The sequence below is a fragment of the Abramis brama genome (genome assembly GCF_963993115.1).
Source record: "Abramis brama genome assembly, chromosome: 1".
NCBI lineage: Eukaryota > Metazoa > Chordata > Actinopteri > Cypriniformes > Leuciscidae > Abramis > Abramis brama.
The window spans coordinates 21210284-21236228 of record NC_139963.1 but is presented as its reverse complement, the minus strand read 5'-3'; the positions used below and the strand labels follow the sequence as shown (position 1 = coordinate 21236228).

The following is a 25945-nucleotide window of genomic DNA, read 5'->3' as shown; positions in this document are numbered from 1 at the left end:
ATGTTGAGAGTATGCAATCATTTTTTTATTAGGTACACTGTAAAAAAAAAAGAAAAAAAAAAACGTTTTTTCGAATTTGTAAATAAAACAAAGATTATTTGAATAGGTTTCACAAGAAAATACTATTTCAGACTACCGGTACTTTTAAAATGTCATGTTCAATTCAATGTGTTACTTGCCGTTTCTTTGTAATTATTTGTGCCTTTACTTTAAATTGATGTCTTTTCTTAAATAGTGCTCCTTGTTACTGCTGCTCATACTTTGTTAAAATCCCTTTCCCTAAGACTTTTCCCTGTTAAACTTTTGTGTGTCACTTGTCCTGCATGTAGACTTGAGGGTGGGGTCTTTTGAATTTGGGCCATTAAGCAATTCATTGGTGTCACATGATCCTTCAGAAATCATTGTAATATGCTGATTTGGTGCAAGCTTTGGCTATTTAATATTTTTGTGGAAACCATGATACTTTTTTCAGAATTATTTGATAAATATTTATTTGAAATATAAATATTTTGTAACAATATAAAAGTCTTTAACTTTTGATCAATTTAATGTGTCCTTACTGAATAAAAGTATTCACTTATTTAAAAAAAAAGAAAAAATCTTACTGACCTCAAACTTTTGACAGGTATTTACGTATATTATTTATATTATGTCATATGTGTATAGTATTATATTTATTTATTTTAAGGTACTTTAAAGATTACTATAGTACATGTCCCAAAAATCATAGATATGGCCTAAAAATATTTCCATGGTATCATGTTTAAACCAATAAGCATCCATAAAGCAAAAAGTATGTACCATAGTACATCACGTTTTATTTAAAGACTACGTCCGGATGGGATTCAAAACGGTGAACAAAACACAGTCCATACTACAAAACAGTAGATCGAGTCCATCAACAACCCCAAAGCTTCACAGTCCTATAGCTCGTCCTGGGTTGACATTTCATTCAGTAACATTAGGCAGTTTTGATTTATATGTGGTTTAATGTCTGATGATCGCGTTATTTTACATGTGCATAAGCAATGATTCTATAGCTTGTTTCTACTTCTTCCTCGCATGTGTTTTGATCAGGAGATTCAGTAGGCTACTCTTTCAGAAAATGTGTAATAGCGCCCCTACCTTGTAACAGTGAAATCATGGATTGCTGTAAATTCACGTCAATGGCAGGGAAGCACTGTGTCATACAGTAAATGATGGAAAATTACGTCAATGGCGGGGAAAGAGATAAAGTATGTAATACCTAAAAAACAGGGTATTGCCAACTGTCTAATGTCTAAAACCATGATACTTTTTTATTAGTGTTGATAAATAGATAGTCTTTATTGATCCCCAAGGTTAAATTTAGTAGATTGTCAAACTCACCCACACACACACATGTCTAGTTCACTATCTTTGTGGGGATTATTTTTATCTGTCCACTAAGGTTTTATTTTTCCGCTTCTCAATGGACTGGAACTACTTTAATGACACACATTCCACTAGATCCACAAGCCACATACAGAATACTAACACACACACACACACACACACACACACCAAAATGATCAGGACAGGAAGTTAGCAAGTCTCCCCAGACTTCATTTGTATGTGTCATCAGATCCCATATAGGAGATACAGCAATCAGTGGGAAGTACAGCCCAGCCATTTATAACGTTGATGGACCAACACGATTCATACGTACAGTCTGTGTGTGTGTGTTAAAGAGATCGGTGTGCATGCAGTACAATGCAATTCATTCACTCAGCAGCACAGCCTGACCCAATCTCTACAAAGTGCTTGCGAAGCAATTGTGTGTGTATGTGTGTGTTTGGCTGAATACGCTCAGTTAAACCTGATTGATGCTCTTACACACACCGGCAGCTTTCTGACCTTCAAACCACCTCCAATCCCTCTCCCCCCTCTCCCTGCTCTTCAGATGGTACGACCCTGTTCTGTCCCTATCAGAGCACAGTAGGAATGGGTCATTGTACCTGTAGAGAAGGGGTGTTCACCAACGCTCATGCAGCTCTCTAATTGGACCGCATAAAAGAACCAGAATGAAGGAGAAAAAAGAGCAGCAAATATTGTTGAAAATGGCAGAAGACAAAGAGAAGGTTTTAAGGCCTTTTGAGTCACATTTGATTATTCATGCAGTTACTTGTGTTTGGGGAGAAGGGCGAGAAATAAAAGGGGGAAAAAAAGACAGGGATGAGGAAAGACAGGACAGGACAGAGGGAGAGAATAAGGCATGTATGATGTCTAACACAGAGACCAGCTGCTCTACTGTCACACTAAAAAAAACTCACTCTTTTTCTTATGCCTCTCTCTTTTGATGTGCTGATGCTGTCACTGGGAATGCATATTTCAAAAGAAGTGTGTGTATGTCAAAGTGTTGTTCGTTGTGGTTATTTAGAGATAAACTGGTGAGTATGCATTTAGTTACAAGGATGTAGGTGGTTAGTAATGCATAAGCGACGAGAAACTGTGCGTTAAAGGGATTGTTCAACCAAAATGACAATTCTGTCATCGTTTGCTCACCCTCATGTCATGCCAAACTTTGTGACTTACTTTCTTCTGCAGGGCGATGTTTTTTTCCATGCAATTGCAATGAAGTAAGAGTAAGTAATGTAGTTTTCAAGCTTCAAAAAGGACACAAATAGCTAATGAAAGTAGTCCATGTAGCTCTATATTCTACAGACCCATAAGGGGACATGGTGATGGAAAATAGATTGGAAGAAAAATTGTATTTAATGCATTTGTGTTTTCTTGCAAAACATTTGAGTTCCCTTGAGAGTCTTTGAGTTTGCTAGAGCTAGTTTTGCGAGAGAACGCAAATATTTAGCAAATGAACGCAAACTTTCTCGTGGGAACCAATTAGAGAGAACGCATAAGCATTGAAATATAATTTTACCTTCCATCTCATATTTTTTTAAATGTCCCCTTAGGGACCACGTACGGACCACTTTAATGATCCAGTTTTATTGTTTAGAATAACATGTTAGCCAGGTTTAGAAAGACAGATAAAGAAGGCACGAAGATGAGGATAAAGTTCAAGAGGAGGAGGCTTAAGAGGCAGGCGAAGGGATGGTGACAGGAGATGGTGAAGGGATGATGACAGCAAGACGACGAGACCCCGGGGTGATGATGGAGAATGGCCGGTGCAATGGACCCATAACTCGATGACGACAGCCCATGGTGGAGTCTAGAGAGGAAGGTGTCAAGGTGGCTGACGATATCCTGGTGACGGCCGAGCCGATGGATCCCAGAGCGCAGACGGAGAGACAATGGACTTGAGCGACACCGCTGGCACTGGAGACCTAGGCGGAGTTGTGGTGACGAGCGTCTGAGGTGGAGCAAGAGTGCCCGAGGACTGAGGCGGAGCCGGAGGGAAGGAGGAACCCGCTGTTACCGTAGGGGTGGAGGAACTGAGCGTAGCGTAAGGCTCGCAAGTCCGTGGTGTATTTAGAGTAATGACTGACCAATGGGGAGCAGGTGGGTTGAGGGAACCCGGTGGAGCCTCTAGGTCTCTGCTGGAGCCGAAGGTGGGAGTATCCAAGGTGGGGCCGACAGGCCGAGGTGGAGCAAAGGGATCAGAGGCCGGAGGCGGAGCCACAGGATCCTCTCATTTGGGCGAGGCTGGTAGTTGCACGACCTGCGGCTCGACGTCACAGCAAGGCGTTTCCGAGGAAGACGAAGAGCTGCAGGCATCCAGCAGAACAGGGTCATCGTAGGGGCAGGTGACGGCAAGACAAAAGAATTATTCCATGTAACTAAAGAAATCGTGGCTCGTCCAAGCCACCGCATCAAATTTAGCAGCGTATTTCATTGTTGGTCCGGTCTTCTGTTAGCCAGGTTCCGTCAGACAGATAAAGAAGGCACGAAGATTAGGATAAAATTCAATTGCAGAGTTTAATAATAAATCTAACAGTTACTACAGATAAAGATGCTAACACAAATGAGACAGGACAAACACTTGAGTGAAGGTGAGAAACTTATATACACATGGTGATAACCCAGATGACGAACAGCTGTGATGATTAGTGTCCATGGAAACTGATGAATGGCAGGAAAACTCAAACAAAGGAATACATGTTGAATGAAAACAAACTAAAAGTCCATGAAAACTAAACTAACAAACATGATGAAACTGACATATCGTGACAACATGAGGCTTTGTAAATTATACATTTTAATTTTTTTCTCTTTGAAATTTAGAAAGGTTTAGAAATACTTAATTTCTGCAAATCTGTAAATCTAAAGCAGAGCATTTCTTCTGACACAGCTTTTGCAGGATTTGACCATCCGTTTTCCACAGAGCGATGAATAACAGCTGGATTTGAGGACATCTGAAAACATCTGTCACTAATACGAAGGTCAGACTAGATGAGTCTCACACACACACACACACACATCCCGCCTACAGCTTGTCTATGTCAATATATAAAATTCTTGGAAAATCACATCCCAGATTAGATTCTAACTCAAACTCACTCATGCACACACTTTTCAATCCATTGCATTGAATTCCATAGGAAGCACATATAGAAACTAGGGGTATTAATACAAACTTCCTTTAAATGTAAAATAGCAAACTAAATATGAAAAGAAATGATCAAGGACACCTTAAAGGGATAGTTCACCCCAGGATGTTGTCATCATTTACTCACCCACATATCGTTAAAATGCCATCAAAAATAACAACAATAATTTTGTGCAAGAAACCGACTAACATTTAACCCTCTATGGTATGCATTATGTTCTAACCATGAAATACTTAGTACTTAGTAGGTACTTAGGGAAACGATGTACCACAATGGAAAATGGAAAAAAGTAGTTTTTCTATAAAATTATGATTTTCTGTTTTATTTAATTGAACATTTCTTTTAGAAATTGATAGATTTATATCATTTAATCCCTATCATTCCCAATCATTTGGCTAACTCATCCTCACTCTCATCACATGGAAGAGCTAACTCTGCTGTATTCATTTTCTGAAAAGAAATCAATTTGTTATTTATACATAAATACAACTATACTACAATAAACACTTCAAATAAATAAATAACTCCAATCATATTGTTGATGCTACTATCTATAAAAAGAAATCCCAATGGGGAAATACATTACTGCAATTCCACTGTGGTACAGCGTTGCCATACGGCAACACGCCTATTTTTCCATAGTGGTATAGCTTTGTCATATGGAAACAATGATATTTTCTCAATTTACAGTAAAACTATGTTAGACGAAGTTGATTTGTGAATAAAAATATCTAATTTACTTATCAAAGATGCCCCTTGAGAAGAGCAACTTCAACAGGTATTTTCTGTGTGAGGGTGATAGTGGGAAAGAGAGTTTTGGACTCGGAAGTGAGTAACAAGGAAGTGACTAGAAATTTATTGTTGCCATATGGCAACGCCGTACCATAAAGTGTTAAGTTATTTGCTGAAAATCTTCCCTTCCAACCATTGTGATTTTAAATCAATTTAGACTCCAGATATGTGAATTGAAACCAACTTTTCATTCCATGAATTGTTCATTTGTAAGTCAAGTTAGGCATCACTATTTCTCTGTTTGAACGCTCTAAAGGATATTGTATGATTTCAAGAAGACTTTTATGATGCTTGTGTGTTCTTTTTGATGCTTTAAAGTCTCAGTTCCTCATTCATAGTGATTGCACGGAAAAGAGTGACAGCCTTTTGTGTTCCACAGACGGTTTGGAAGGGCATGAGTGTGAGTTAAATAACAACAGAATTTGAATTTCTGAGTGAAACTAATCCTAACCAAATTTTGGATGAAAAGACCACTTCATGTGAAAAATACAGCAAAAAAACAACTGGCCACAAGTACATTCTAGGGTTAAAGTCATGTATTAACAGAAGCAAGCATTAATACGTCATCCTGCTATACTTGACATTTCGGTGTCTCTGCTCAGACCACATGTACTATCTGCCTTGTGACATTTAAACCTCTTTCAGATGGAAGGAGAATGGTTGAAAGGGCAATGTTTTCCACTGTTCTGGGTTTTTTCGTATTTTCAGCCTTTCCACTCCATTTCCTAAAAAGCATATCTCAACTTGATGTCTCACTCTCTCTCACCATTGTACTTTTTCTCTTTCCCCTTTAATCAGACTCCTTTCACACAGACATCAATGCATGTTTGATTGACATATTCTACTACCACTTTTTGATTGGTGCATTTGCAGGGAAAAAAAGCTTCCTGTTGTTAAATTGACATGCTGACTTCGATCCCTCCAAAGTGCAGTGAAGTAACTTGCACAGTTTACACCAGATGATCATGGGTCTGACCACAGTACGGTACACTACATTATTTTGTTAGCTTTGGAAAAAGAATGGAGAGAATAAGTTTGTTTTTGTTTTTTTACACATTTTTGTTTTTCAGTTGTACTTTTTAATTATTATTTACAAATTGTATCATTATATTTAACAAATATAACTTAATTTTGAATTATTTTAAAGTTTTCTTTTATTCGTTTTATTGTTTTATTTATTCAGCAAAGCCCATTTTTTTAATCCATTTGGTGGTTGGCTTGTATCTTGTGTGAATGTATCAAGAAGAGGGAACTTCCACGACTAACTATTTCTGGTGTGCAATGGCCTTTATTTAAAGCATTGATTTCAAATATTGTCCTGTTACAAGACACAATTCCAAATATTTCCCTTCCTTTCTGACCTTAAAGAGATCTTCAAGCATTTCATCTGATCTTTTTCTTACTGAAGCACTTGTGATTTTCATCCCTCTTGAGATTCCACCTTTTCTAAGATGACCTTTCAGCGGTAACAGACTGTATGCAGAAGGTCACGCTGTAATAATCTTCTTAATTGAGAAATACAAAGGGCTTTGAGATCCTGCCAGAGCAGAACATCACAGGAAATAATTAACATCCTACCATGGTTACAGTAGAAGTTTACATGTTTTGAAGAAAATGTGAGTGGTGTTTGTCTGCGAAAAATTCGCCATGTTGTAAGGATGATGCTAAGGTGTTTGGAGTGTTTTTTAACACATTGCTATCTAGTTTTTACACTGTAAAAAGTGAACAGTTGGATCAACTTAAAAAATGACTTCAATTGGTAACACCTAAAGAAATTAAGTTTTCTCAACTTAAATGATCACGTTTTTCAGGATAAAATGTGATCATTTAAGTTGAGAAAACTTAATTTCTTTAGGTGTTACCAATTGAAGTAATTTTTTTAAATTGATCCAACTGTTCACTTTTTACAGTGTTGTTCTGGGTAATTGTTTACTAGCAACAAAAATCACATTTTATATATATATATATATATATATATATAAAATTAGATTGCTTAGAAAAGTATTAGTGCTTCTCCTCAACAAGTCACACGATTTGATGTTCATGTTCATATGAGTCTTTTTGTCTTAGTTTCCAGTAAAAATATCATATAATTGTGGTTATTTTTGTCTTATATTTTAGTCAAAATATCTAAAAATGTTTGAAACAAGATAAATGTACTGGAGAAGCAACACTACCTGGAATATTAAGACTTGTTTTTATAGTTTGCATCTTGAAAATACGTGTATTATGTCTTACTGCACTGGCAGTGGCAGATTTAATGAATGTTTAAAATACATTCATTAAAGATACTTTCTCGAGTACATTTATGTATACAATTTTTTTCAAATATTTTTAGATATTTTTACAAAAAAATGAGACAAAAATAACTGTTATGAATAGTGCTTGTGCAGTGATTCTCCATAAGAGAGCGTCATGTCTGCTACCGGATCCTGATTACTGGTTCTGCAGCCAGTTTAGCTTGAGGCTCACTGCAGAAATCACCTCTGCTCTGTGGAAACATCAAAAGAGCTCAGATCAATGAGCATTAGAACTGGCCTCAGATCTGTTTAACCCTGTTATGAAGACGTGCAGCGATGAAATGAATGCTCTGTCCTGCTGCGGCTTCGGAAGATTGGGATAATGTCCAGCTGTTTGTCCACTGTGATCTGTGTGTGTGTGTGTGTGTGTGTGTGTGTGTTGGGGTCAGTGGAAGGCCGCTTCGGTTGGTAAGATAGGGTGTGAACTTCCACTTCATTACACTTAACATACACACACACACACACGATGGAGGCACAGTAAATGTCCAGCCAGTCACACTGTTGTAGATTCTCAAGGGCAAAATTCCAGAAGGATTCTTCTTCTGGATTTCGTCTGTCTCAGTTTTTTCTGTTTCTTCATGTATTTATCACAGACTCGATGATGGTGAGATCAGATCATATCGGCTGTTGTCAGACTCCTTGTGCATACAGAAATCTCACTGGATTATTACAATTAATGGCAAAAGAAAAAATGTTTAGAAATGTAAACTGATATTTCCTAGAGACAAACTACAGCAAAAGATATAAATAACTGGCTTAAAACCATTTTTTGTACAGTAAATGCTTTATAATATACTGTATTTTTTGTACAGTAAATGCTTTATACATAATACATATATGTATATATTAGGGCTGTCAAAGTTAGCGCGTTAATCGCGCGTTAACGCAAAATCATATTAACGGCACTAATTTTTTTAACGGGCGATTAACGCAGCGCATATTTTCTGTTTGACCCGTGGCCCAACCCTAGTTGGAGAAATGGAGATACACCGTGTTGGCAACTTAGCGACATTGCAGACCCCTTTAGCGATTTTTTTTCCTTCAACAAAGCGCCCAAACCTTATTTAGTTTCTGAGAATCTACAGGCTCTCTCAGCACGCGCGCGCGCGCCTCTCTCTCTCTCTCTCTCTCTCTCTCTCTCTCTCTCTGCGTCTCGCGCGGAGGAGCAGCGCTTTAATTCAGTTAAACAGATATTATGTTGCTTCTCTAATTTTACAAATATACACGGATATTGTCTTTAGCTTATGTGTATTTGATTTCACCAGACGACGGCTCGATTATCAGAATTTTTGTGCAGTTTAACGTCTTGGAAGGGAGAGCTGGTTATGTTTATTGGGTCGCGTTTCAGTCACCATTTCAAATTAATTGCGTTGTTTGACAATAGAAAGTAAAATATACCAATGAAAACAGTTTTATTGAGAATTTAGCTTCATCAAAATGGGCACAGAGAGAGACAAACTATAATGTAATAATAAATAATAAATGTACATTTAGCATTTTCAGAAGAGCTGCCCTGTCATGCAAAAATCTAAACATTTTTTTGTTAGTAAATTGCTCAGTGCAAAGAAAGAGAAGTAATGGGAACATGGTATTTCTTTGTTCTTTCTACATGTGTCTAATAGACATGAACAAGTTCTTTGAAAAAACATCTATGACCTTTAAAACATGTCTCGTCTTCATGCTCTATATTGACTATGGTTTCAATAATAAACATACATTTGCATAAAGCATCTATATTTATCCATGCCCACGTTGATTAGAGTATTACAAACTTGAAAAGTATTAATTTAAGGTATATTTAGAACAAATAAAAAAATTTGCGATTAAATGCGATTAATCACGAGTTAACTCACGACAATCATGTGATTAATTGATTAAAAATTTTAATCGATTGACAGCCCTAGTATATATATAATGTAATTTCTACATACATTTACATTTTGAATTAGAAAAAATAAAATGTCTTTTTCTTTTTTCTTCAATTGCCATTGCCATTCTTGTTCAGATGGTATCATATTTATGAAACGTTATTCATACAAGCAGTGCTAGACTGCTTTTTCAGTAACAACAGTAATAAAAATTTACCCCCAGGCACGTCGCCTTCAACACACTCACATTTTTGATTTGATGGATGGGTTTTTCATGGGTGGTCTGTAGTACAACCAGCCTGAGCCCACACACACACACATGCTGTCTGCCAAGAACATGATTGGCACATATGGCACAGAGTCTTTCTCTCTTACACGCACACAAACAACGCAATGTCTCATCATCAAATGCAAACAGTGTGACAACTCATGCTGTTGCACTCATTAGCTGCACATATGAAGCATTTTGCACTCAGCCAGACCCGTAAGATCTCCATCTTTAGAAATGCAGTAAAAACATGCTTGTATCAGCAGTAAAATCGTCTGCTTAATAGATGCATCTCTCCAGAGCAGGTGAAAAAAAAACGGAAGTGTTTTTGCCTACAGGCATTTGACTGCTCGGTCAGACAGCAAGTATGAACTTACTGTAAACTGAAACATCTCTTCACCTGTCACAGCCAAGCTGACGATCACACATACTCATTTTTTGTGACGAGTAGTTCAAATTAAAGTAGTTTTTCAGTGGTCTTGTATGTGTCTTCAAAGCTGACTAGAAGAAAAATAAGATACTTATTTTATTTAGTATGCAAGCTACTTGAAAATAAAGATTTGTATTACACTATAAGAATTGTTACGTGCAGCTTATAATTAAGTTTCATTTTACTACCCTTAAATGATTTTGCTGGTTTAACGTAATGTTCTTGCCCGTGCAAAACTTGATGCTGGTATTTCTGGGTGATTACTAGGGTGTTGCTATGTGATTGCTAGGGTGTTCTGGGTGTTTGCTTACTGGGCCATGTCAAAAGATCCGACCTAAATCTCTAGATATGGATCAAGCACTCCTTTAATGTAATTCTATTCATAATAATACATTTTTATTGAAAATATAATACACCTCTCCTCAACAAGCTGCATGATATTATTCATGTCCACTGCACGGTTGAGCTACAGTTTAATGCATTGTGTTTATACTAACCTTAGATATTATTAAATTGTGATTCTAGCCATCGCAAACCTCACTAACAACAATCATAATTGGAACTAACACAATCATAATGATACTTATTGAAAGCATACGCTTTTGCAGAAGGTCATGACCCCAGGATTTCAACGAGTTGATGAGCTGGGATGGAAGGATGATGAAAGGGGGAGAGACCGTTCTTTCATTCAGTTCTCATTCTCCTTTCTAAACATCACTCTAATTCTCGTTTCATTCGACAGCCTATCACACCCACACCATTCCTCTCCCACACTCATTCATCTTTCCTCTTGTCTCATTCTCTCTTTCTTTATTCCTCCCCTCAGGTCTTTTTCCTTCCCCTCCCATCTCTCTTTCTCTCACTATTTATTCATTCAAACTTTCATTTTCCTTCTATTTCTCTCTGCCAGGTTCCCTCACCTATTGGTTTTTTTGATTCTTCAAATCTCATTTTCCTCCCTCAAGGAAAGTGGTTCTCAAACTTTTTCAGGTGGTGGACTCGTTCCACAGAGATTGTGGACCACTTTAAACTCAAAAAATGGGGGAAACCACCAACTACCTGAAGAATTACCTGCAGTTTGGTCTAAAAAGTACCGTTCATTTTGTAATTACTGTTTTATGCCATGTGGTGGTAATGCAGGTGGCCATTACACCTTGGGTGTGCATTATCTTTTCAATAATTCAATGGCCCGGAGTCAATTATTCCACTTATACTACTGTTACCACCCCTCAAGATATTGTTCAGATGCTGTATTTCAAGACATTTGTCAGTTTTTTTGTCCTTAAAACGCTCTTTGAGAAAGAGAGTATGTGCTTTCTGAACGCAGTAAAATGTAATTTTGTGGCAAAAAACATGGGAACAATTTGTCTTTTTTTTTATCCTATTGTTTAATATAATTATATGCTTGGTCAGTGTCGTTGTGGGTTTTGGTTCTTTTGCTGTTGTAGTCTGTAAAGACCTTTGAAATAACTGAAATCATGTGGCGAAGTGATACAGTATGGAACTGTAATGCGTTAGACCTGCCTGGACCTACTTTAGCCGTGCATTTCCCTGAAAATAATTGCACACTTTAACATTCATCAACCAATCAATACAGCCCCGTAGTATGTAAATAATTTATTTTTATTATGTTTTTCTATGCATAATATTTCCAGACTGCTGTTTTGTTGAAATTAACTAATTTCTATTTTAAGCTAATTAACCTAAATGAGACTTTATCACACAATAATGTCAACATAATTATTCAATGCATTATGATTATATCAATCAAGATATTAATTCTATGCTGGTGCTCTTTGTCAATTATAATTTGATTCTGTTTATTTAGGTCTATTTTTAAGCAGACAATTTTGGATACCTTCACGAATCTATTTGACAACTACTTTTCTAGGAGCTCATCATCCCACTCCATCTTCATCACTGCATTTCTCCTTCTCTAATTTCCTTCCATCCATCCATCCTCCCTGACTCCCTGTGTCGAAATGAGTTTACCTGTCACGACTCTATGGTTGTGTGTGTGTGTGTGTGTGTGTGTGTGTGTGTGTGTGTGTGTGTGTGTGTGTGTGTGTGTGTGTGTGTGTGTGTGTGTGTGTGTGTGTGTGTGTGTGTGTGTGTGTGCAGATGGATCGTTCTTAGACCCTTGGCTTGTGACCCTTTGTGTGATCAAGCTGGCTTAATGAGCACTTAATTAAACACTCAATGAAGAGATGGATTTAGAAAAGGAAGAAGATAAAAGAAGTACGAGTAGAAACACTGACACAGTGGAAATTCTCACACTCCCAAGAAATAATCACACCTGTGATGAAGTGCGTGTGTGAGATAGAGAGATAAATGGGTCCCTAATTCTCAGACAGAAGGACAGTGTGTTCTTGATCAGCAGGCCTTGGCTGAAGTTTCTTAATTATGCCTTAATTAGCACAGTTGCTTCGTTAAGCCACTTCCTCTTCCAAGGCTGAGAGGGAGCAGCAGTGGGATCTCTCATATCCGCAAATTTAATTACTCCCTCTTTCAAGTTCATTACCCTCACTGGGTCAAAAAGTGATAGCCTTTAAAGCCTCAGTGTTTTTGCTGAGGTTTCATCAATAATGTTGTCGGCCAATGCGTATCTGATAATAATTTAATGGATTGTGATCGTGCAAGAATGATGTGAAATGATGACACAGCTACAGTCAACTTTTTTTTTTGCAACAAATTTGGGATTTATTCAAGCTGTAGTGTGTCCTCTACCTCTAGTGGCACCAAACGGAATTACAAAAATAAAAATCATCACCACAGGAGTTCTGGGGGAAATGCTAGGTTGTTTCTTACTAGTATACGCAAAGACTTGAGAAAGACGGTGCACTCGTATTACTATGAGTGGGAGAAATTGCAACACACAATATTGCAGAATAAGTCCCGCCTTCTAAATAAAAGAGCCAATCGCCAGTTGGTGAAGTCATTGCGTCACTGCAGAAGCTCCAGCTGCTACAGAAAAAGTCAGTGTTCTGAGACGCGTGCGACTGTACAAACGCATTGGCTGGTCCAGCCTGAATTTAAAAAAAATTGTCATGATTTGAGCGTTTAGAAACTAAATTTATGAGACAGTTTTTGTCAGATTTTATTTGTGATTTCAAATATGAAATTTAATCGTAAGCTTCGTGAACATCTTTGGATAATTTGATGTTTCCCCATTCAAAGAGAAATGAGCTGCACTTGCATGACTGAAAAAGTCGCCCATTTCAAAGATGGCCGCCGAGTGAAATGACTTTCCTTAAAGGGACTTTGGTATAAGTCAAAAGAGCCCAACTTTAGGTTCTATGATATTCTGGTCTTTGAGTATGGCTCCGTTCTCTCATTTTTTCTTTAGTCTTTATGAAAAACATAAGTCTGATTCTGAAATGTGCTATGGACATGAATTGTGCCTCACATTTGGCACGTTTATGCATACCACAGTGTACACTTACACGGTTTGCGGCACTGTTATTTTAGTATTATTGATATAATATCATAGTATTTATTAATATTTAGAATTTTCATTTAAATTTTAGCTTGTTTTACTAATTTTGTTACATGCTTTTGTTATTTGTTTTTAGTTATATAGGGATCAAGAAAGTATTTTAACACATACATGATCAATAATTCACATTCATGTGCCAAAATCTGCAAGGCTCATATCTTGAGAATTGGCGACGGAAGCAGAAATGCAGGCAACCTGTCAAGGTCCCTTTTTACCCCAGCATTGAATGTTTGATGTTCATTATATTTCATTTAACGTTCATCTTGTCTGCGAGTCCCTGTGATTGAGCTCAGCAGAAACTCTACAGTAGATGCACGTCTGGAGATCTGACTTACCGTTGTTGGTGCGCATTGACCTGCCAGTGATGCCATTAGATCCGATGGGGTGGTGACCTCCTCCTCTGTCCACGCCCCCGGCCTCGCCTGGCTGCTTCAGCAGTTCTGTCAGGGCCCTAAAAAGAGACAGGTTTGTACACCATCAGTTCCTCAGCAGGGCACTTGGCAAACAAGGGTGAGCGATACAAACCAGACATGATCCCACACCAGAGTTTTGCATTCGATCCAAGTCACGCCTCACTTATTCAAGTCATTTGTCTTCAAGTCTTAGAAACCTGGAAGACATGTCTTGATGTGAGGAATGAACATGGGATTTTCGAGAGCGGTGTGATTTGTAAACCGTGCTAATAAAGTGCTGAAGATTAATTTTAGGAAAGAATTATGACATTGCGAAGTATTTTTATCCGTTTTCTGTAAATGTTGAAATTATGCCAATTATTTTTGTGATTAAAAACTGCAAAGTGAAGATATCCGCGCTAACATGCATTAACATGCGTTCATATGCTTGTGCACGAAATTAAATGCGCTCTTTCCAGCAAAACATCTGTGGTGACCAGTACAATATGGGCGTGATGGCACTCCTCATTATAGGCACACATCCTTTTAAAACAAGACAATGAATATCTAGTCTCCAAGTCAGTTTAGTTACAACTCTGCAATAAAGCAAGATGGAAAGCAATGTATTGACAATGACTATTGATTTATAGGCTTTATTGCATTTAATATGTTGATTGGCTGGACATACTGGTCAATATGGATGCACATCCCTCAGTAAATAATAACCATCAAGTATCAAGTATTGCTTTTATCATTTAAAACACAGTTAGCTTTTATTCATTCACAGGGTGCATTTTTGATATCAATAATTTAAAATGTCATTTCTTGATATTAAGAATGTACTTTTTCTTGTAACAATGTCTATTTCTGATATCAGGAATTACATTTTCATTAGTACTAGTTAAAGGAGGGAGGACTGTAGTGGGAGCACTGGGGTGTCAGGTGTGACTGTGTGGCAATGGCAAATGGTTTACATGGGTCATGGGTCAGGTAGAAGGGCCCCAGGGAGGTCAGGATCGTCTCTGATGTTCATGAACGAATCGCTTTTTTATTGCCAATGTGTGAACACCTTAAGAGACAAGACTTTTCTCAACTTCCTAGGTTGTCTGCTAGGTAGGCTGATTTTTATGTTAAGGACTCTGGACGTTTTTACCGGTAATATCAATAAGATGTGACATTTATATGCGCCCCCCGAGAGCCTCTCTTCAGATCAGTGACACAAGAAACAAATGCTTAAACTATGTTCAGGATAATGCCGAAAGAGCTATTCTTTTCTGTAATGTCTATGTTTCATGCAAAGAAGAGGGATTCATTCAAACTATAGTCTCACATTGCCAACTATCATAACAGTGTAATTTAAATGACCTCATCTGTCGACATGATGCTTGTGAATTGCAGAGCTAATGCAACCATATCTACATATATCGCTATGATCAGATGCTTTCTTAACTGCTGTTTATTCACCACTGTCATTTTTGTTGTGTGTTTATTTTGTTATTGAGAGAAAAGCATGCAACACATTTTCATCTAAATGTCACTCTCAGCAGCGTGGACGGTGTCTGGATGTTCGTTAACGGTATATCGCTGTAAAGGTATTTTAAACTTTTTACTTCTAAGCAAAGAGCTAAAAAGAATTTCGCAATGAGTGAAAATGAATCTCTTGTACGTTACATGTCCATGAGTGCAAGCACGAGTAATAAGTTGCTGGCTGCAGTTCACTTAACAGCCACCGGTGTCGCTAATTACAAGGGTTTCTGAACTCTACATATAGCCGCTTTAAAAAGGACTTAGCAAAGAGATTGTGGGTTGTCTTATAAAATGGAAGGCTGCTTCCTAGTAAGGCTGCATATCTCGGCTGCCACGTCATCAAGCACATGTTTGTTCTGATTGGTCAGTCACGACATTCTGTGGTCAGTTATGATGATCGTCATCAAATGGCAAAAATGTATAATGTCTGCTCATTGGGGCATTTGAGGTTGGCGCTTCTTTCATGTCTTTCAACTGCTATCAACAGTATTTACTGTCAAAATGAAACCATGAAAAGTATGGTAATATTGAAACCATGACTTAACCTTCACTTAATAATATTAATACTAGCCCTATACCGTAATATTGTTGAAGTGTTCATCATGTGGCTAGAACCATTGTTATGTACACTGTAATGTTTTACAAAATAATAAACAGGTAGGATTTTAAAATGGTTTCATTTCCCTGTCTTTCATTTATGTGGTAAAAAGCCTTGTAATAAGTGATAGGACTGTACATTATCCCTTAAATGTCTGTCTTGTTTGAACTTGTTCGTTCGTAGGCTCCAAGCTGCTTGCTAAGAACTGTTTGAGGAAACATTTAATTAGCTAGTAAAATATTTCAACTCAAATCAATATCTTGTGTCTTATTATTTACTTATCACCCTGTTGGGGTTTACTTTGCGATAACAAACGGCTGGATGTCCATTATCCCTGCATATTATATTCCATTGTTAAACAGGAATCATTCCAATAGTATAAGAACTCTAAAATGAAAAACATAATTGAGTGTCACCTCAGACCATCTACTGGTTTATTTTTATATTAGACTTTAATATTTGATGTACTGCTTCTTATGAATCTCCCCTCTTTTTGTGCATTTCCATTTATTCACATGTAGTCTCACTCAGTAGTTATTCTATATTTCAATTCAATTCTTTCTTTTATTCCCATACCACTTCAGTCATTCTGCCTTCATGCTTTCAAAGAATGTTTCAATCACTGCCTGTCCTTGAATCTCACCCGTCCCTTTGTTCACTAACTCCTGTTTGCACTTTCTGAATCCAACCAAATCCCTCACTTGAAGCATCAGTGACCGTAACCTTCACCGATCGTTCACTGAGCCATCTTTGAGCTCTCAGTGCTGCCATAACATCTCACTAACACTTAACTAACAACCAACCCTCTCAATTCACCCGTCCCTACTGGCAAGTGCTTCAGTGGTTGCATTAAAATTGTGTAGGTGCGCAGGAAGTGCGAGCGTGACCTAATTCCAGTGCAATTGAAAATACTTCTGGACGGCTGCTCTTCAAGGTTCCGTTATTTCCCTTGTGACATCATCGTCTCAACATCCAGGGCAGGATGGAACCGTGGGACATGTCCAAAGCAACAGTTGCCAGGAACGCTGGGCTGAGGAATACGAGAAGGGTCTGTGTGTTTCATGATAAGGACCAGGAGAATGAGGCACTCCTCTCCGCTGTATGCTCGACTGATGTGCTGCCCTGTGAATCGCTCCTACCGTCTCCTCAAAGCCAGTACAGGCCACACAGGAAGATGGCTGTCTGCAAATTTCTACAAACTTCCTGCCCCTCTAGTGAGCCGTGTAATGTTCAGTCCTGATGGCTTATTTTACACTCAGACAGATTGTGAATGTAAGGTATAGGAAAACGGTTAGGGACACTAAAAGTTTGGGGTCAGTAAGATAAAAAATAAAAAAATTAATTCAACAATGATGCATTAAATTGATCAAAAGTGACAGGAAAGACTTTTACAAAAGATTTCAACTTTTTTTTTTTTTTTTTTTTCATTCTAGGAAATCATAAAAGAAGCCTGAAAAATGGTATCATGGTTTCCACAAAAATATTAAGAGGCACAACTATTTGCAACTTTGATAATTAGACATGTTTCTTGAGCAGCAAATCATCATATTATAATGATTTCTGATGATTTCTTGACATCACAGGAATAAATTACATTTTAAAATATATTCAAATAGAAAACAATTATTTTAAATTATAATAATATTTCACAATATTACTCTTTTTACTGTATTTATTATCTAATAAATGCTGCCTTGTTTCAGAAATATTAACAAATCGTACCGACCCCAAACTTTTTACAGTACTGTAATTAAACAAAATCTATACTATTATAATAATTTTTTTTTTTTTTTTTTTTTTGCTTGGTAGCAACACCACAACAAAATATTACTCCTAATATCTGTATATTACACTTCATGGGTTTTTATCTTTTTTAATGTATTTTATTTATGCATTTTTATACATTTATTTTCCTGGTAAATATATAAGTAAATCCTTAAAATAAGATATGTTTACTTTTCGAAGTGAAACTTTGATAGAAGACTTGTTTTCATAGATAAATATAAGTGTATTTTGTCTTACTGCACTGGCAGATTTTTTTCCCACTTGTTTGAACTTATTTATGATTAAAACATGAAATCTGCCAGTGCTGTAAGACAAAATACTTATTTAAGATTTAAAAAAATTCTGATAAAAAATCTTAACATTTTATTTAGTATTGCTTCTCAAGTAAATTTTTAATTTTGAGATATTTTAACAGGAAAATAAGACAAAAATACTTCTTGAGAATATGGCGTTTTGCAGTTTACACATCAGATATGTTCTGATTGGCTGAAGCCAAATTAAAATCATCAAATTTAAACTTATTCCCCAACTCAAATTTGCAGACAGATACTTTAAGACCTAGAGCAACAGTGGTTTTATTTAATCGGTTCCACATATTTATGAGACATTTCACAAACTGCAGAGTAATTAAACATTAATGTCAGTTTAAAAAATTCTCTTTCAACTACCAAAGTGGTCAACTAAAATGTATTTTCTATTTAACTGATTTTTAATTATGAAAATTGGGCTGTGAGCCCGAACAGAGGCAGTCCAGTAATTTTTCACAGTAATCAGTGGGCACAGTTTGTTCTTGTTGTAAAATTTAATGCAGATTTCCATTGGGAGATTTAGGTAGAAATATGTAAATAGAATGTATTTAAAACAAAACCTGACTTGATAATTGAACTGACAAGCCAGTTATACTGATCTTAAATCTGCACTGTGCTAAACCGAAACTAAACACTTGGATTGATCTCTGCCGGTGGATCAAGGATGTAGGAATGTGGCGACATGATCTTTAAATGCACCTCAGAGCTCGTGTGCAGGTCTTACTTTCACCGTTGCTCTCAGGACAATGTTTCCTATGTCATGTTCTCATGCACAGAGCATGTAAACATAGAATCTGAGAAACATCTACACACATCTCCATTCATCTGCTCCCAGCTGTGTTCACCAAGAATATCTCCGTTTACCCCTGCTTTTCTGTTCAGCAATTCAATATTTTAAATGGCTCAATCTGTATCACCTACGGCCGTACTTCAGAACACAGCAGCAATCAACCATCATTCAGTCGTTTATTGATAGAAAATGATCGTTAATCACGCTGATGGTCTTAACTTTCAGGGTCGTTACTGTGTGTGATGAATGAATTTCTGATTGGCCGTACATATGCTGGATTGGATAGGATTGCGTGAGTGTGTATTAGGTGAAATTATGTGAGCCATTTCCAGTCTTGCTGTTGTTCTCTCAGCATGTTCCCTTTTCATTACAGAAACATGGGGTCTTTAATTAAACTGTTACTTTTTCAGCAAGATTCTTATAAAGCGCTGCGGTGGTAATCACAGGTGGAAAGACTAACTGCAGGCGTCCCAAATCAGTCTTAAGTGCCCCCAACTGGCTTCTAAACTCACTTAAAGACTCGTTTGAGGGCTTTTGGAGAACAACTTGTATAGGCCTAAACTAGATTCCCTCCTGATCAATATAGTCACTGCCATAATGGGCGGAAAAAAAACATTCAGACCATTTTGGACCATCTTATATTTGTTACATTTTTTTTATTTTTTTGAGTCACAGTTTAGCAAAAAAGTAAATAAATAATATTATTATGATAAATATAAATTGCCAAATAATTTATTTAGCCCAACTCACTCTAGTTTGAATGGGATGCACTTTTATTAGACAAAAATAACATTTTTATGATAATGTCAAAATGTAACAGACCGACTTCTGATTTTACGAAAGAGGTGTTCGGCCTCTTTTAACTGGAAGGAGTATGAGTGTGACTCCTCCACCAGAGGGTTAAACAATTAAGCATATACAACAGAATTATGCATTCTGACTAGCATGTTAGGGTTCGACTTCACCTGTGCATTTGCTTTCATTTCAGCGAATTAACCAGCTAACAAAGAAATTCAGGCAGCGTTGAGCTCTTTCAGCTCAACCAGCTCAATCCCCAACAGTGTTCTTTGATTAGACTGTTTTCATTGATAATTATAATAATGAAGTTAATATCATGATGCATCTTTTTGGTCTTTTGGCAAAACATTCCACCAATAAGCATTTTAGCCAGTAATGAACTTGATTCAGTAGTAGACCTGTTACTGGCAGCTTGAGAAGCTTATTGTACCAGCTTGACTAGTGCAGCCATGCAAAAATGAGGCTTGAAAGTGGCCAAAACATTCTATTTACATTATTATGCAATAATATGGTTGCAGCTGGTCATTTAACTTGGTTATTTAAGCTTGATTAAACCAGCTTATTTGGTCTGTTATTTATTTTATTTTTTTCAGCAAGGTTTAGCTTGGTTAGCCTGACATTCAACCACTGTTTCACTGAAGTTTGGAGCACCAAATAAAATCAAAATATTCAGCAGAGAGGTTTAAAAAAAAATAAAAAAATAATCTCGTTCAAACTTTGAGCTGGTGGGGCAGATGGTTCTTAGTGGCCCGGTTAGCCGCAGGGCTAATGCTGCTCCAGTGGGAAAGCCTGTATGTGTATGTTTGTATGTGTGGAAATATGTGTTTCTGGTGCATTAGCCATTAGTGATATCACAGTAGGGGAAATATTTGATTGAAACACAAAGATTGTGTGTGTGTGTGTGTGTGTGTGTGTGTGTGTGTGTGTGTGTGTGTGTGTGTGTGTGTGTGTGTGTGTGTCTTTGCGTGCTAATCTGCGTAATAGAGATTTTTTAGTCCCTCCCCCCACCCTTGTCGTTTACATGAGAAATTTGTCTGCTGGGGTATAAAATCATTCAGATTTCAGTGCGTGTAGGCCTATCTGTTTTAGTAATCTATGGGCGGGAAGGGAAGATTGGCTGGGTAACGGAAAAGCAATGAAGTTTGACATTCTTCCCCTTCTGACGGATTTTCTGTGGTCAATAACACCGGAGAGCAGCAGATTCTCTCTGCTGACTCCTGGAATTTATAGATTATCTGCTTATTTATATATATATATATATATATATATATATATATATATATATATATACTGTGTATATGCAGTGAGGAAAATAAGTATTTGAACACCATGCTATTTTGCAAGTTCTCCCACTTAGAAATCATGGAGGGGTCTGAAATTGTCATCGTAGGTGCATGTCCACTGTGAGAGACATAATCTATTAAAGAAATCACAATGTATGATTTTTTAACTATTTATTTGTATGATACAGCTGCAAATAAGTATTTGAACACCTGAGAAAATCAATGTTAATATTTGGTACAGTAGCCTTTGTTTGCAATTACAGAGGTCAAACGTTTCCTGTAGTTTTTCACCAGGTTTGCACACACTGCAGGAGGGATTTTGGCCCACTCCTCCACACAGATCTTCTCTAGATCAGTCAGGTTTCTGGGCTGTCGCTGAGAAACACGGAGTTTGAGCTCCCTCCAAAGATTCTCTATTGGGTTTAGGTCTGGAGACTGGCTAGGCCACGCCAGAACCTTGATATGCTTCTTACAGAGCCACTCCTTGGTTATCCTGGCTGTGTGCTTCGTGTCATTGTCATGTTTGAAGACCCAGCCTCGACCCATCTTCAATGCTCTAACTGAGGGGAAGGAGGTTGTTCCCCAAAATCTCGCAATACATGGCCCCGGTCATCCTCTACTTAATACAGTGCAGTTGCCCTGTCCCATGTGCAGAAAAACACCCCCAAAGCATGATGCTACCACCCCCATGCTTTACAGTAGGGATGGTGTTCTTGGGATGGTACTCATCATTCTTCTTCCTCCAAACACGTTTAGTGGAATTATGACCAAAAAGTTCTATTTTGGTCTCATCTGACCACATGACTTTCTCCCATGACTCCTCTGGATCATCCAAATGGTCATTGGCAAACTTAAGACGGCCTTGTCTTGTGCTGGTTTAAGCAGGGGAACCTTCCGTGCCATGCATGATTTCAAACCATGACGTCTTAGTGTATTACCAACAGTAACCTTGGAAACGGTGGTCCCAGCTCTTTTCAGGTCATTGACCAGCTCCTCCCGTGTAGTTCTGGGCTGATTTCTCACCTTTCTTAGGATCATTGAGACCCCACGAGGTGAGATCTTGCATGGAGCCCCAGTCCGAGGGAGATTGACAGTCATGTTTAGCTTCTTCCATTTTCTAATGATTGCTCCAACAGTGGACCTTTTTTCACCAAGCTGCTTGGCAATTTCCCCGTAGCACTTTCCAGCCTTGTGGAGGTGTACAATTTTGTCTCTAGTGTCTTTGGACAGCTCTTTGGTCTTGGCCATGTTAGTAGTTGGATTCTTACTGATTGTATGGGGTGGACAGGTGTCTTTATGCAGCTAACGACCTCAAACAGGTGCATCTAATTTAGGATAATAAATGGAGTGGAGGTGGACATTTTAAAGGCAGACTAACAGGTCTTTGAGGGTCAGAATTCTAGCTGATAGACAGGTGTTCAAATACTTATTTGCAGCTGTATCATACAAATAAATAGTTAAAAAATCATATATTGTGATTTCTGGATTTTTTTTTTTAGATTATGTCTCTCACAGTGGACATGCACCTACGATGACAATTTCAGACCCCTCCATGATTTCCAAGTGGGAGAACTTGCAAAATAGCAGGGTGTTCAAATACTTATTTTCCTCACTGTATATACAGTACTGTGTAAGAAAATCAAGTCTGATATGACTTCTTTAATGTAAGTGTACAAGATGTTTTCACCCAATCGTTTTGTCTGATTGCTTATTAAAGATCTAATACACCTCTCCTCAACAAGCTGAGGTATCATTTAAATCTTTAGCTTAAACTCGGGCCAAGCTACATGTTTAAGTTTAATACAAAGGATTTTGAAAACCACCTAGCCATACATTAATTGTTGGCTTGACTAAACGCAACCAACTACATTTGTGATTTTGTCCTTGATATTCTTTACATGGAGACACAATCGCAATTTGACTTTGTCTTTTCTGTCTTTTTAAGTTGCCCAGCTGAGAAACACCTTAAAGCACATGGTCAGACTATTCATGAGCGCCACTCCAAACCCAGAGGTAATAAAACGTGCATACACAACGTTTTGTCCCTGGGGATGTTTTTGTGGATATGTTGATGCATGAACTGATATTGATCACCTATTGAAATTGACACAGACATATCAAACACACATGCAAACGCTCACAGTTCAGCAAACAGCAAAAGTCACCCAAATGTCATGATCATAGCCGTCCCGTCTCTCTGTCTGTCTTTTTGCTGTTATCTACACATGAATGCAGTCAATTGTAATCTCGTCATTCTTCTTCTAAAAAATGGTTCCCTTTATATTCATGATACCTCTCTTGAATTCTAATGAACCTGACAGCTGCCAAGTACAATCCCGAAACGTAGAAGGTGTGTGTGTGTGTGTGTCAGCAACCTGGGATTATAAGCACTGCAAACACTATTTATCTTATTATAAATAAAACAATATTCCTTCTTAGCTGTTTACACAGGTTAAAGCTCTATTCCATTTATATTCATATTTGCATGGGGAGAAATGGGAGAAAAAATTCAATGCTTTTGTGTTCGCTCAGAAAACTTTTGTGATGGAAATAATATGAGGTGGGAGGGAAAACTATATTTCAGTGCTTTTGCGAGCGCAAACAAAGTTTCTCTGGGGAACAATAGTTTTGCAAGAAAGCGTTTTTGTTATTATTTTAATTGTAATCGTCATGCAGTTTGCTGTTTGTGATGCAAAAGACTGGAAACATACTCCACATTAATACGTAGAAGAAAACGCAAATATTGTAAGCCAGTAGTACTGCTGTTAAGTCTACTATACGTTTGGCAGGCTTTCTTGCTAGCTTGTTATAAACATGTTAGTCTCAACCTCAGATGTCACGTCACACCCACACTTCAGGAGTTTCGAAGTCGTCATTTGATTGGTTGAATTCTACAGGATTTCTACGTGTGCGTTGCGTTCTTTAACGGTCCGCCTGGAAACAAAGATGCCATGACGCCAAATCCCCTCATGGAAGAAGTCATAAACAGATTGACATAGCATGTGAAGTGTTAAACTTGAATGTGTTAATGGGTTAGTTCACCCAAAATTGAAAATTATGTCATCATTTACTCTCCATCATGTCGTTCCGAACCCGTAAGACTTTCGTTCATCTTCTGAACACAAATGAAGATCATTTTGATGAAATCTGAGAGCTGTCTGTCCCTCCATTGACAGATACGCAACTACCACTTTGACGCTTCAAAAAGCTCATAAAGAGATCGTAAAACTAATCCATATGAATTTGAGTGGTTTGGTCCAAATTTTCTGAAGAGATTCGATTGCTTTATATGATGAACACATTTGATTTAGGCTTTTTTTCACATATAAACATTGATCAGAGAACATAGACAGAAGCTCAACTGAACAAGCCTGATGCGTGATAACAAACCTCTAGTGGAAGCTCAAACGTGCAGCGTAACACACGAGAATGAACCTCATTGGTTCTCGCACGTCAAGTGAACATGCTTGAGCTTCCGTTTACCACAATTGATGTGTGAGTTGATGAATGTTTATCTGAATAAAAGGCTAAATTCAATCTGTTCATCATATAAAGAGATCAAGTCTCTTCAGAACATTTTGGACTAAACTGCTGAATTCAGATGGGTTATTTTTATGATCCCTTTATGAACTTTTTGAAGTGTCAAAGTTTCAGTTGCGTAGCTGGCAATGGAGGGACAAAAAGCTCTCAGATTTCATCAAAAAGATCTTTGTTTGTGTTCCGAAGATGAACAAAAGTCTTACATGTTTGGAACGACATGAGGGAGAGTAGCCTAAATGATGACAAAATTTTAATTTTGGGGTAAACTAGCCCTTTAAATTCAGTTATGCTTATTTCAAATATGACTTTTATATTCAAGTATATTGCTTCTTACATGCTAGTTTCTTATTAAGAGTGCTGCCTTCGGTGCGGTCAGATTTGTAAATCTATCCCTTATATCAGATTCCTGTATTTCACCTCTCATCATTATCTGAATGAAAACATCACAAAAGGCTTCCCCCATTCTGCCACACACACTGCAAATGTCACTGGGGCTGCAAACACACACAAACACAGCACTTTCCAGAACAGATAAGGCTCCAGGACAAAACTAAATGACTGACGTCACTGTGATTCATCAAGCACACACACACAGCAAGCAAACATATGCTGTGAAGTAGATGCTTGTGTGTATATATTCACACTTAAAAGAGTAAACATGGATGCTAAATTATCACATGCAGAAACACAAAACCAAAATAGGACGATTCACACCATAGAACACAGAGTGTAATATCAAAACACCCAGACCCCAGGGAACAGATCGAGTGTGTTTGTTTTTTGATGTGATTACACTCCAGACACCCCATCACACACTGCTGGAAGGCAGGCACATGTGGTCAGAAATGAAGTGCTTTCAGCCAAATACAGTAGAGTTTTCAGCAGATGTGGCGTACTATAAATATAACTGTATTTGATGTATGCGCAAGGCATGTTGTCGTTTGAATGTTCTCTGGTGTAGTATGATAGAACTAGACAAACTTTGATGTTGGTGTAATGAAGCTTTGCCTGAAAGTTTAAAATGGTTTCACGGCATGAAAATTTAAAGCATAGATGTAGATTTTCTAATATACATATTTTACATTACATATTTACATATATATACATTTTACATAAAGTGTGTGTGTATATATATATATATATATATATATATATATGTATATGTATATGTATATGTATATATATATATACAGTATATATATATGTATGTATATATATATATATATATATATATATATATATAT

At 37.4% G+C, this 25945-nt stretch overlaps 1 protein-coding gene across 1 annotated transcript in view; it reads right to left on the bottom strand.

The window, feature by feature from the left end:
- LOC311096772 (protein shisa-9) overlaps nucleotides 1-25945 on the bottom strand; it is an 80677-nt gene that overhangs the window by 28710 nt on the left and 26022 nt on the right. The window contains exon 3 of the mRNA XM_084136102.1: nucleotides 14016-14131. Within this exon, the coding sequence (XP_083992228.1) occupies nucleotides 14016-14131 (116 nt within the window). The remainder of the gene's footprint in view (nucleotides 1-14015; nucleotides 14132-25945) is intronic.